The sequence below is a fragment of the Boleophthalmus pectinirostris genome, unplaced genomic scaffold (genome assembly GCF_026225935.1).
Source record: "Boleophthalmus pectinirostris isolate CB_2022bp ecotype Guang Dong unplaced genomic scaffold, ASM2622593v1 HiC_scaffold_15, whole genome shotgun sequence".
NCBI classification, from domain to species: domain Eukaryota; kingdom Metazoa; phylum Chordata; class Actinopteri; order Gobiiformes; family Gobiidae; genus Boleophthalmus; species Boleophthalmus pectinirostris.
The window spans coordinates 24,234,367-24,247,869 of NW_026571070.1; the positions used below are offsets into that span (position 1 = coordinate 24,234,367).

The 13,503-nt window shown below is 38.1% G+C and overlaps 1 protein-coding gene across 2 annotated transcripts in view; it reads right to left on the bottom strand.

Moving 5' to 3' along the window:
- Positions 1 to 803: 803 nt before the first annotated feature.
- fam49bb (family with sequence similarity 49 member Bb) overlaps positions 804 to 13,503 on the bottom strand; it is a 36,461-nt gene continuing 23,761 nt past the window's right edge. For both annotated transcript variants that reach the window (XM_020935645.2, XM_020935646.2), the window contains 7 exons: positions 11,548 to 11,687; positions 8,674 to 8,751; positions 5,216 to 5,332; positions 5,040 to 5,119; positions 4,172 to 4,298; positions 4,020 to 4,090; positions 804 to 1,580 (listed from right to left, as the gene is read on the bottom strand). In XM_020935645.2, coding sequence (XP_020791304.1) covers positions 1,517 to 1,580; positions 4,020 to 4,090; positions 4,172 to 4,298; positions 5,040 to 5,119; positions 5,216 to 5,332; positions 8,674 to 8,751; positions 11,548 to 11,687 — 677 coding nt within the window. In that variant the 3' untranslated portion in view covers positions 804 to 1,516. The remainder of the gene's footprint in view (positions 1,581 to 4,019; positions 4,091 to 4,171; positions 4,299 to 5,039; positions 5,120 to 5,215; positions 5,333 to 8,673; positions 8,752 to 11,547; positions 11,688 to 13,503) is intronic.

The window sequence follows — 13,503 nt, forward strand, 5'->3', positions numbered from 1 at the left end:
AATGTAAAGCATCTTAGGGTCGGAAAAAGCTATCTAGAAAACAAACTGATTATACACTGATTATTATATAATAGGAATGTAACAATAACTGAAATATCGTGTCATCAAAAGTCTCACAGTAATCATCACAATATATCGAATTACAATTCTTTTTGCTTAAATTCTTTGTTATAGTACAGCATCAACTAAAAAAGGCAAGGGAACTACATAGACCATGATCCTTTGCTTCATTTCAGCACAGACAGCATGAAGAAATTGTTGAACACGTTAGTAATCACTTTAAATCGAAGTTCTTTGGATGATGACGGAAAAGACGGACCAAAGGACTGTCAGGGGATTTTAAAAGGAAAAAATAAAATAAAATATTGCAATAAATATTGTACTGTGACATGCATATCGTGAAAATATTGTATCGAGGGATTGGACATTGTTACACACCTATTATATACATTGTTACCATCTGAAATACTATGTTGTACGTCAGTTTTTCAACATTTATGTGATTTTCTGTCCTGTTTCTTTCACCAAAATGGTAAAATACAGGTGGTTAGGGCCTTCGATTCATACATAGAAAGTTGTAGGTAAAATTCCGGGATCATGCAAAGCCCTAGCATGTACTCTGTCTTCCTTGGGCTCTCCGGTATTCTAATCCACAAATTACCTTCTCGTGTTTATGAACCTGTCCCAGATCTGGAGAAGGGTTTCCAGGCACTGCTTTACAATTCCCCGCTGCTCCTAAAAGGCTGCGTCAGTGAATCAAACCAAAATATATAAATAAATAAATACATTCAGGACAGCATGAGTAGAAAACAAGAGTTCTCCTTTAATTTATCCAGCCTCAGCATACTGTACACTGACAGTATATAGACTACCAATGATACTTTTTGATTTGCACATATCACAGTTTAAAGTTCAAATCAAAACAATACAACACAACTATGAAAAAGACATACGCACAAAATTAAAAACTATAAAAAATATAAAAACAGTACTCTTTATCTCACGTCGATGAAGTACCATTCCGATAACAAAACATTTAATGCACAATTGAGCAAATTCAACAGAGTTTTTTTTAAATTATCACCATGCAGAGGATGTAATCTTAAATAACGAAAATAATATATACTTCTCTATATATCTCTCTCTTTTTTAATTTTTCAAGTCAAAGCGCTCCTGTCCCTTGACACAGGGAAAGATTTAAAAACACCAGAGGATCCACGATGCTTACGGTAGCTGCCATCTTAGCGTGGCCTGTATACGGAAAGCATCTCAGCAACATCTTTTTGGCACCGAAAAAGACGTTTTAGAATAACGGCAGTAGCATTTTGCATTATATAAAACAGGGCGGAGTATGATTATTTTTTCTTTTTTATCTCCGTAACAAAAAAATTTAAATAAAAAAAGCAAAAAGACATTCTGTGCAGCGACATCAGTCAGGACAGTGGCGTTCCCCTGGTAGCAGTAGTACATCAGGCAGCAACTACTACAACTACTACTACTATGAGTACTTTTACTTCTACTGCAGCATGCTCTTGATAGTCTTGTTGGTGGATTCGTCGTTTAGATGCTTGGTCGTGTACCTGTGGGGACAATAATAAACACGGCATCAGCACACAGTCGTAGTTAATGTCTTGAGATGTCTTTCGTTCCCTTAATATCCTCATTGAAATTCAGCTGAAGAGGCACGTTCTATTAAAAAGCCTGCGTGAAGTCAACATGCTATAGCTAAACACACGCGTTTACATACAGCTCCAGGCAAATGTGTGTAGTGTGCCAGACGCCCAGTGAATTTACTCGGAATCAATGCTAGCTTTGATTCAGAAGGCTGGAGTTAATGCTTGTATGGGATTACAATGTGTTTTGGATCGTGCATATCACTGACAAGGGCACCAAATGTTCATAGTAAAATACTTATTATCTCCAAAAATGGGTAGAATTTACAGGATTCAAGAAAAGGAAGATGGTACGATGGTAAAATTAAATGTATTACCATTATTTTAATATGCATGTTCTTCAGTGACACAATATTAATATACTGCACATGAGATGGTCACTTAGTGGGTGCTGATGGTGCAGACTACTGATTGTGTACCAAGTTACACTGTGCATGTCTGGCCAGCTCAGTGATGTATGAATGGAAATGCAGTACTAATATTTGACAGAGTAGCATTATTGTGCGGAGAAGTGTATTTATTTTTTATTAAACATTTATTAAAGCGGAAGAGTAGCTGTGCTTTCGAAGCTAATGGAGGTCAAATAAATACAAAATTAAAATAAATGATTTTAGACTGGGCAATACATCAAAATATCACTTAAATAGTTTTGTATTGCAAAATTTTAATATTGGGCATAGAAAGTCACCCCAAAAAGCTGAAAAAATTGACACTGAAAATTGAATAAATATGTAATAAGTAATAAACTGTGTGGGTAATATTACAGTAATTTCACATATGCTTAAATATGGTTACCAGGATAGTAAACAAATATTTCCAGATATTATTTTTATCTGCCACCTTATATCAGGTAAAATATTATTGAAGACAACTACCGGTCAAAAGTTTTAGAACACCACACATTTTCTAGTTTTTACCGATTACCGTTTACTGTTGACCACAATGTATTCTAAACTTTTGACTCATGAAAGTATCCACCTTTGGCAGATATAACAGCTGAACACACTCGTGGCATTCTTTTTACAACAGAATCAAATATTCTTCAGAAAGTTCTTCCCAAGTCTGTTGCAGAAGTTCCCATAAATGTGTGGCACTTGTTGGTTGCTTGGCTTTCACTCTTCTGTCCAGTTCATCCCAAACCAGTTAAATGGGGTTTAAGTCTGGAGACTGTGCTCATTGGACAGTCATTGGACTGTCATTGGACTTGCACAATTTGAATTGCAATGAAAAAAATTGGAAAAAATTAGGGTGTTCTAAAACATTTGACCAATAGTGTACATTTCATTAATTAGTTTTTTATATTTTTGCCTCTGCGGTACTGTGTGTATGTGTTATTCTGACCTTATTTTGGCCATATTCATGACCATAGCATTTTACATTTTACAGTACATTTTAAAAGCATACAAAATTTAGAAAAGTATCCATCATATAAAGTTCCGCAGCATATAGTTTTTGGGTGAGCACATGTGTTTTGACAGAGCCTGCCTGCTGTGCGCTCTCGATGAGACTTGCACAGACACATGAGGCTGGCCCTGTCAGGCTGGGCAGCTGCAGGGGCCAGGACAGCCAGCTCACATTTGGGTGAGTGGACGGGTGGGTCAGGGTGTCACATGTGATGGTCCCATGTGAAAAGGCTTTGACGCCCAAACGTGCTGGCTCACAGCTGACCCCATCACTAGCCCAGTGCCCAGTGTAAGATGATTCACAGCACCAGACACAGCGCTCCGAGTGTGGCCTATCGTTCTAACAGCTGTCTGCCTACAGTCTACAGTGCACCAGAGCCAAGGAGAAGCCAAGGTTGTATTCATATATCTTTTTTTGAGGGTGAGGGACACTTGAATATTCAAGATAAAAGCGCTGATTTTGATATTAAGTAAATAAGGGATTGGGTCTACAAACTCCCTATTGTGAACATATCAGCCAGACTGTTACCCTAGAATAACGCTTTTTGATACAACAGCAAAAAGAAAATGTATATCATTTTGGTTCATTTGCTGTGACAGAAAATAATCATCTTGTAACTTATTTTGTGGAGGTTGCTTTGCTTGGAATGTTCCGCAGTATGGCATTAAATGGCATTAATGGCATTACACTTATTTTGCATTTATTAAATTCCAGGTGTTTATCTGCTTATAAATCCCTTGAAAAACAGATCTGACCTGTGATTTGACCTGGTGGTGTTACCCACTTGCTTTTAGAGATGCTCCAGTTTATTGCCATACGGGGAACATTTTGAGCAAAGTAATTACAGATCAGTGAAGGAAAAGCTGGTGGTGGACCCTCTACCATAAAAGTTCCCTTAAACTATATGCCTAATAATGGAATCCAGCCTAAAGAAGAGTGTACCTGAGAGCGTTGAGAAGGCCTTCCACACTGTTGGGCGGCTGGTCTCTGAGGACTTTAATACAGCCTTTCATCTGTGCAGCATAAACCAGATTAAGAGGAGGTCAGAGGGCAGTGAGGGACATGTGGGGTGGGGTTAGATTAAACAGACTCACATCGATTTTGGACGACTTGGCGAAAGCTCCGACCGGATGAACGTAGTCGTACAGTATAATGACGCCCACCATGACCCGCAGACAGAAGGAGACAGTCTCCTCACTGCTGAATCGGCTCCGGTACTCCCTGCAGTACATCAATGAAGCACAGGGCTTACTTTATGTATAGATTAAGTAAATATATAAACAGATAATACAAATAATTTAACTGATGATTGAATGCATGAGCTTTCAACCATGTTCTAGTTGTTGTCCCTCATTTCCTCATCACCATTTACTGCCACTCAAATGTATTTGGAGTGACGTGCACGTGTCTGAGCAATCTTTAAATCATTTATTTTCAAGATGCCATTTTGCAGATCAACTCCTGTTTTCACCACTACACACTCACTGCTCAGTACCAACTCTGTTCTCCAATTTATTTTTCTTAATCTGTGATACGCATAGGATTTGGAAGCTTTACGTAGTCATTTTGGTATGAATAAAAAATTATAAATCTGGGGCTTGCTAGCATGATGTGCAGTCATCCACAGGTGGTGCTCACAACTTCACAACCCTTTGTTGTGATGACGTTCACAGTGACATGAGCTCTCATTGGGCACCGCAGTTTTCTAACACAGAATTCAGCTAACTTGTTTCATTTATTAAACAGTTTTAGATCAATTCTGCAATTTAAAATGTCCAAATTATAACAATGATCCACGGATGTCATAGATTATAACTATATAACAGACACAAGCACAAGAGGTCTTTAAAAATTGCTGTATGCACTGCAGCTAATTAGAAGAATAAAATACAAAACAATAACTATTGGCAAAGAATAAAGCATGTTGCCAAATAAATGACCTTCCCAAAGAGGTTCACTTACGGCGTTTCCAACATGACTTTGCATACACTGGCCATTGTGCTTAAGACATCTGTTGTGTTTTCAATAGGCAGGTTCTTGTTCTATAAAGCAAAAAGATCATAAATCAAGCTTACAAAATGAAAGATCAATGATGAATGAATAAAATACATGTGTTTTAATATTGTGTGGTTACATACCTCAGACACAAACTTGGTGGTGCCATCACTCATGGTCTTGAGCATGGGCGTGGCATCGGCGTAGAACAGAGATATCCGATTGGCCAGCTCGTTGTTGACCTCATTCTCAATTTCCGCCTAAGAAAAGTCAAATATTTGAGCCACTGAAAGTATTTTGTTGAGTGTTAAATATTAATCAGACAAAAACTTCCACAACAGCCAAAATAAGAATAAAATGGTTCAGATTATAGTGGGGCTTGGATTTGGGGGTCAAGATAATAAAAGAAATTTGTGATAATCTCACATTGTATTGAACAGGTTGATTCATTACTATTTTCTTATACTATTTTCTTGAACACATCATTTCCCACTGTAATAGGTTCCACTTCTTCACCATAAAGGTACTAGAGTAAGCACTACATCTTCCATCAAGGTCTTATATTACGTGTAAAATTGTCTCTTGTGAGAGTTAAGACATGTTAGAAGAGTTACTGTATCAGAAACACACTTGGAGTTGTCTTTTGTTTGATTCACACCTCGAGTAACCTTGCATTATTTGTCTAGATCTCAGAATGCTGTTCCACCTTGTGATGTCACGAGGCAGTAGGTTAACAGTTGCCTTTAATTCAGTAGACATTGACAATTCCAGGGCTGAAATCATCCAAATGATTCTGGTGAAAGTGTGTAGAGTTTAAAAACACAGTGGAGCACTTTCTTTATTACCACATGACATCATGAGGTGAAACAGAGTGTTTTCCATTTGAGAGAAGAACACAGTCTAAATATGAACAAGAATGCAACCTTCAAACATGGTAATAAAACAAAACAAAACAAAACATTATAACAGATCAGAAAATAGCCTAATATGGGCCCTTTAAGCAGAAAATAAGGCTGTACAAATAAGCTCTTATATTGATAAGTCCCATTATATACAGTACAAACTGTATTTTTCTCCATGTGCTTGCATTAATGGGAGTTTGCTATGTGTGTTTTTACAGCCCAATTAGCATACATTACATGCACCATCTCTCTAACTGCAGGGGTGTGTTGCTGACATGCATAAGTTACACTTGCAAACATTTACACACACACACACACACCCACACCCTGGACTGAAAAAAATATACTGCAAAAAGAGTAAATTAGTTTATTTGGTAATTATTTGTTTTTATAAAGAAACACACTTCCCAACAGCAGCAGCATCTCATTTTCAGATTCACCACTGAAAACACCTTTCAAAGAACTGTGCTATATTCGTCTACAGATTTTAATAACACATCTTTGTTTTCATGAGAACACTGACAGAATAAGAATAACCCCCTAAAAACGTTCAAGCAATTCATGTTTTAACAAATGATGACATGGCGCTCAAAGTCTGTTTACAGCGGGACGGGAGCGTTTCATCTGCGCGCCAGGCTGGAGGAGTCTGGATGCGTCTCCACGGTGACACGTCCTAATGACTGCCTAGGCCTATTTAGCTAATGGTGTAGTTAAGAGTAATACCTCCCCACAGACGGGCCAGGGAAGGGGAGTGTCACTGCATTCAGAGTGTATACAAACTCTATCAGACAGTTTAGGCCAAAAAAGTGTGCCCTGCATCCTTGGAGAAGTGGATCTGATAGGAGCAGAGGTACCTGAGAGAACAATACTTTGAACAATAAGACTATAAAGTAAGGAGTGTTAGGGATTCTGGTACAAAACAACTGTGTTTTATCGTAATGGAAGTTGGCACGCATCTACGGAGACAGTACAGCAAATAAATGTGTCTGCAAAAGTAGTGCAACTGACTCGAGCAATGGCTAAATATTAAACACATGTGGGTTGTGCTACTTCTAAAGAATTTAAACCAATCTCAAACATTGTGCAGTGCATTTATGAACGTTTAAAAGTAGTTCTGTCACGATATGAAATTTTGACGTAAGGCATTTTGGTGAAGAAAACAGACGATAATACTGAAACTAATTTATGCCACTAACACTAGAACCCAAGGACAGACTATTCTAAATGTACAATAGGGTAGGGAAAAAAAATAAAAATCGAAGCTGCAATAAATAAATAAAAAGCAGAATGAAACACTAATTAGTAGCTGGTTTGGTCATAAAAGTTATTTATTCAATCCTCTACAGCTCAAATTGTATAGTTGTACAGAAAAATGACAAAAAAGTTCTAAATAAAAAAGTATTGATGATAAATACTGACCCCTAAAAACTATTGTGCCATCTTCATAATTCAATATAGTAATTATGACAAAAGCTTGCTAAAGACTGCATTTTTGTTCAGTCTCCATAGCCATAGCGCCCTTTGGTTGACTGACTATTATCTAGCCATCTTACAGCCATTTCAACCTCCCCCAGCACATTCATAAAGAGGGAAGATGGGTGAAGTGTCATGCCCACCTGAGCAAATGTTATTGCACAGGGTTAGTAAATCGGTCCATGGCATTTACATTTAGACACTGTTTCACTCAGTACTTTGTTAGGGTTGTTATATGCAATTTAGAACATTCATAACTTATATTACTGACTTAAAAAACATTACATATTATATCATTATGTATTAAATAATTCATATAATGCCCTTCACTTTTGAAATTTCATTCATCAGATTTGATTTCTGGATGACTACAGCCTGCTTCATACGTCAGTCATCACTCATTCATTGTGACGCACATTTCTAATATAGTCAAGAGCATTCATTTAAAATAAAATCCACATTAGAGATCATACTAAATCAGACCGTGGCCATGTAGAGCTCCAGGATTTGTAATGCACAGGTCTATTCTTAGCAGCGTTCCATGTTACATAAGAGGCTGGCTGCATGGATGCACAGGGAGGATCTGAGGCCATAAGATCGTCTCATAACAGTGAGACCTGCTACTGGAGAGAAAGCGGCATGCAATTTCACAACATATTTGGTTTTAATTAGACGTTAAACACAGATTAGCCAAATGGAAACTGCTTCTTACTGAAATAATGAAAGCGCACCGACTTCAGTATTTCCATAATAACTTCTAAAAACCATTAGTACAAAACGAGATTCATTTTTGAGTCCATATTTACAATTTAGCAAATTAAAACCTTGTACAAAACCATTGGAAAGGAGTAGGATTTTCAGAAGTATTGATTTCGATATTAAAACTAGTAATGAAACTAAATACTCATTTGAGCTGGGATCGATCCTAAAAAAAAAAAAAAAAGTCACCAACACTAAAAAAGAAAGTCACATTCACAGGCAGAAATGAACTGTTTCTGAATAGCTTTAGAACGATCTTGAGCTGTATCAGAACAAGTATAAGAGCACATAGACTGATATACGCCCATGGACCACTATGGAATCTGCTAGAACGATAGTTCTGATAGTGTCATTGTGGTATCGAGTATCAAGTCTATTCCTTAGTATTGAAATAGGGATTGAAATTTTTGCATTGCAACAAAATTAGGACACATTTTTGCTAATAAAATAAAACTAGCAATTCTTACCGGTACATTGTTGATCCTCATCCGACTGAGCGTTCTCCTGTAGTAGCTGAAGTCATTCTGAATAGCAGGATTTGTCATCTGTAAAAATGAACAGAAATAACACGTCTTAATTGAAAACAGTAAGAGACGGGGAACCCCCTTTGGTGGGACACAAGCACTCAGGATCGAACATGTAATGGCTGTCACAGGATGTATTAACCAACAGGGCACAAGTATGGCTCTGGGGCTCAGGTCAGGACAAGAACAGGGATATCATTATACTTATAGATTTACAGGAGGGGGGTCTGCATACTCCCACGCTGACGTCTACCTGTCAGGAATCATTTAGTTACAGTGTTAGACCTGGTAACACTGGTTAATAGAAAAGCAATACCCCCATCTCCTAACCCATTAATTAAAAGGTCCTATATTACACAATTCTTGTGATCTTAAAACCATGTTACAATTACCTCCTCAAAAAGATATCTGGAGTTGTGTTTTGTTTTATTCAGACATGTCTGAGTAACTGTTTATTATTACTCATTATTGCTCAAAATACTCTGTTCAACCTTGTGATGTCATATAGCGGTAGTTTTTTCTGTATTACCAAGGTACAGTTTGAGATTAGAACTCCTAAATTTCTTCATAATGAACCAAACCTTTGTCCATGCTTTTTAAAAGGCATGAATTAGGGCCGTAAGATTAATAGCGATCAAATAAAAAATGCAGTTTGAATGGGCGCAGTTAGCAAATCGCAAAAGCTGTAATTTTTTTATGAATCATAATTTCCCCAACAAAATATCTTCTTTAATTCTGCAAAAAAATTTTAACCCTGTAGTATGGATCTGTGCAAACATGTTCTGAAATGTGATTCTTGTATTAGTTACTTGTCTTTTTGTCAATTCTTGAAGACACATAAGTAAAATATGAACTTTGAACAGAATCCTATTATAATAAATATCACAAATCTAATGGCAATTGCAATGCTTTTGAGAAAAAAAAACACTTTTTTTTAAATTCTTTAGCCCTAGCATGAATATCTGCTGCAATTGCAATGTATTACCAAAAACTCTTATTGCTTACTATGGTAAATGGAAGTGTAGTCAGTAATTGCAGTTTAAGGTCGTTTTGCAGAAATCCAAATACTAGAATTTTGTATTGTGAATCTACATTGACTTTTAGCAAGAAAAGAAAATGAGGTTGAGAACCAATGGGAAATAGAGAAAAGGCTAAAATGACTTCTCATCATATCATTTAGCATGCAATACAATACCCTATATGGTGCCATTAAGTCAGTCAATCACTTAAACATTTTCCCCCAAACTGGATTGCATTGGAGTCTGCTAAGTGCAAATTAATACAAATTATGAATCCATTTTTAGTGTGGAGCCAAACTAGCATCTTTTCAACATGCCCACCAGTGACAGCTCATCATGAGGCTAATTACCCACAATCCCACTGGATCCTGTCACAGCCCGAGTCAAACAGACAGTTTGGTAATCCCGCCACAATGGACTGGTGTGCGGTCTGTGTCCACTGCTCCCTCTGCAGAACATGGACTAGTTTTGGGAGAGATGTCACACACTCTTTAAGTAGGTCAGAAGCCCCATAAACTAGTGTAAAGAGGGATGAATAGGACTGGCATGGCACCTCACATCCCCTAATTCGCTGGAGTTATCGTGCCAGTCTGGGTAAGAGCAGCTAATTGGGACTTTGTTGAGGCAAAATACCCCCAGGGGAAGTTTGAAAAAATTTGGGGGTGCAAAAAGAAGTTCAGTCAGTGTCTTGCGTGATCATGATTTTGACAACGGGCGTTCGAGCGTCACCCGGGATGGAGCTTTCTGGGTTGCACAAGTCTGATCCTTTGCAGTTCGTGGTGAAGTGTGTCTAGTTTACACTCTTTTTTTCTACTGACACTGGGAGACATTGATTTAGCTAGAATGAACAAGATCATGGAATATTTTGTGTATTTAGTTTTTTTCCATTTAATGTTCTAACAGACTGCTCTGTGCCCTGTTACTAGTTTCCCTAATATTCAGATAAGGAGAAAATTCTAAATCAATTGAGGCAGTGTTTTATTAAAAAGAACAAACAAATAAAAAAACTGCAGATCTAATCTTCACAAAAATGCATAATAGTTTCACATTTTAAATTAAATTCAAAACTTACTTTTGGGTAAAAAACACTATTTTGGAAAGCACAGCCCTTTTTTCCTAGACAACACTTCAAATGACTTCAAGGTCTATTTTTAAACACCTTACTTTATGCATGCCTTTTTATTTTATCATACCACAAAAGCACATTAATAGTTTGCAGGAATAAATTCTTGTCTGATTTTGACACTGATCATATTTCAAACAGCAGATAATAATCAATTACGTCTCCTGTACTGACTTGCAGCTGCTAAGAATCACAGACCACTCAAAAATCAATGTGGGGCAGATGAGTGACTTCTCTGGTCACTACAATGACTAGTTGGTGTCAGAGTCACCATTTGAAATCTTGACTTTTGGGAGACACAAGGAGGCAAGAGCAGGATATATCACATTTGAATACAAATTACAATTGGAATGGCTGTAATTAGCATATCCTGACAACTACCCTCTTGGGCGACAGTAGCTCAGTTGGGCAATACACTTGACCCATCTTGCATACATTGTTGTCTGAATGTTTGTGTGAATAGATGAGTGGTTCCTTGCTGTAAAGTGCTTTGAGTGCCTTGAAGGTAGACAAGCGCTATATCAAAATCTGACCATTTAGCAGTTAATGTTCTGAATGCATGACATTCTTGTATGAAATTGCTGTTCATATTTAAAATCTAACTAAGATGAATCAAATAAATCACAATTAACATTTTTTCATTTGTCAGCTATTATTGTTATAAACCAGACTTACTTTGAGTTCATCAAAGCGCAGGGTGAAGTGGAGGATTTCGGCGAACTGCTTGGCCAGGGCCTGCTCCCTCTCCAAGTGCTGAGTGGGGTCATTGTAGGTCTCACTGGTCAGAGCTCCCAGGAGACTATGCAGCGCCGCCTCTGCACGGGAGGGGAAATATATGAGGCAGGAGTGAAAAGTCATACATTATGTGCACAATTTATATGGGAAAGATGTGGAGGCCAGTTAACAACAAGTGATGGTGCAGCGTTCTGTCGGGATGGAAATTGAGAACACAGAGGTCGTAAGTCAGAGGAAAAATGCTTTTATGTAGAAGAATGGGGTGTATCAGCACTACTCTGCATTTTAGAAAACCTTAATATATCAGTGAAGGAGCTGATCACGAGAAAGACAATTTATTAATGAATATCACTCAGGGAAAAAGGGAATTAAGCGGAAATGTATTATAAAATCAATAGCTAGTTAAAAGAAGTTCTGCATACTACTGTATATTTTCTAAGCATTGTGGCCTGAAAAGCCATATAGACAAAAGGTAATTTCATAAAATTTTTCATAAGCGTATTACCAAAGTGCCCCCAGATACAATGTATGCACGGTCAAATCCAATATTGATTTGAATGAAAACAATGTGGATGAAAATTATGTTGTTTTGTTTAGGTTCACAAGTCATTATCCTGAAAGCTGAATGAGCTTATTGGTTTGGGTTGCCAGATTGCACTACTAAAAACAACTTGTGTTTGTGTCCTTGATATGGCAGCTAGAGTCATTCCATAAGCTGTAATTGCAGTAAGCAGTTTTAGTTCTGCAGGAGTGCATGTTAGATATAGAATGTATTCAATTTAAGTGGTTAGGTGATAATATCCCGCAACCCCTCAAACCCTCCAAGTGAGTCAATTTAACATGAATAAATGAGTCAATAATCTGAAAAAGTGCAAACTTGGTTCATCATTTCATGTCAGTAGGCCTGCTTCACTGCTCAGTACATTATGGCCTGATTGAGGTTGAATAAAGGCCGATTCAATGAGGCCATTGCAGCCTAACATGTGAAGAGTGCAGAGGGAGTGCAGGCATCTCCATTAGGCACACACAGAATGGAGCTGCTGCGGTGCCCAGACTGCCCAGGGCCCAGTGCCAGTCTGGAGGGCAGGGGAACACATACAACAGACATGGGACTAATTATCTCATTGGCATAGAGTGGAGGGGGCAGGGGGGCAGGATTTGATTCAAGCAGGATTAGACTCATTGTTTTGACAGTAAGTAAATACAGGCCTGTGTCGTCATGAACCCACTGTGCATGCCTATACATCTGTAATTAAACATGCATGAGGAGAAGAGACAGGGAAATGGGGACATAATGAAACCAAATGCTCTGAACAGGCTCCAAAGAATTTATATTAAAGGACTAAGATGTCTGGTCCAAACAGTTTAAAGAAAACGTGAGCGCCTCTGGTGCCCACAGGGAGGTTGTATTTATAGATGCAGACAGTGCTCAGAAACAGTCTAGACACACAAAAGAGGCATCACAAATGACATAACTGCTGCACATCTGATGTATGAGGCTAGGCTTTTCAGGAAGATTTATACAACTTTTCATATTCTCCACTTATAAACAGTTCGAGGAGCAGAGGAGAGAGCTCACCATGGACAGTGCTCACAGAGGATAATCAGGCATTTCAGACACACAGAGCTGGCTCTGCACTACTGTAAATTGAGCACGTTTGCCATTCAATAATGACTCCCATCTGCTTAGGCAGCATTTGTACTGAAGCCTGATTAGGACTGTCCTTAGAGGAGCATGTTTGCATCACCTCGGTCAAAACTAAAGTAAAAGGGAGTAGCCATGAGGCTGAATGAGTGAGCCATTGGGTGCGCTAAGGAGAGGGCTGGGTGGGGCAGAGACATGTCCCCTCTCATCAAGTCTCACACACACAGGGTACACTGTGGCCAGGAGGTCAC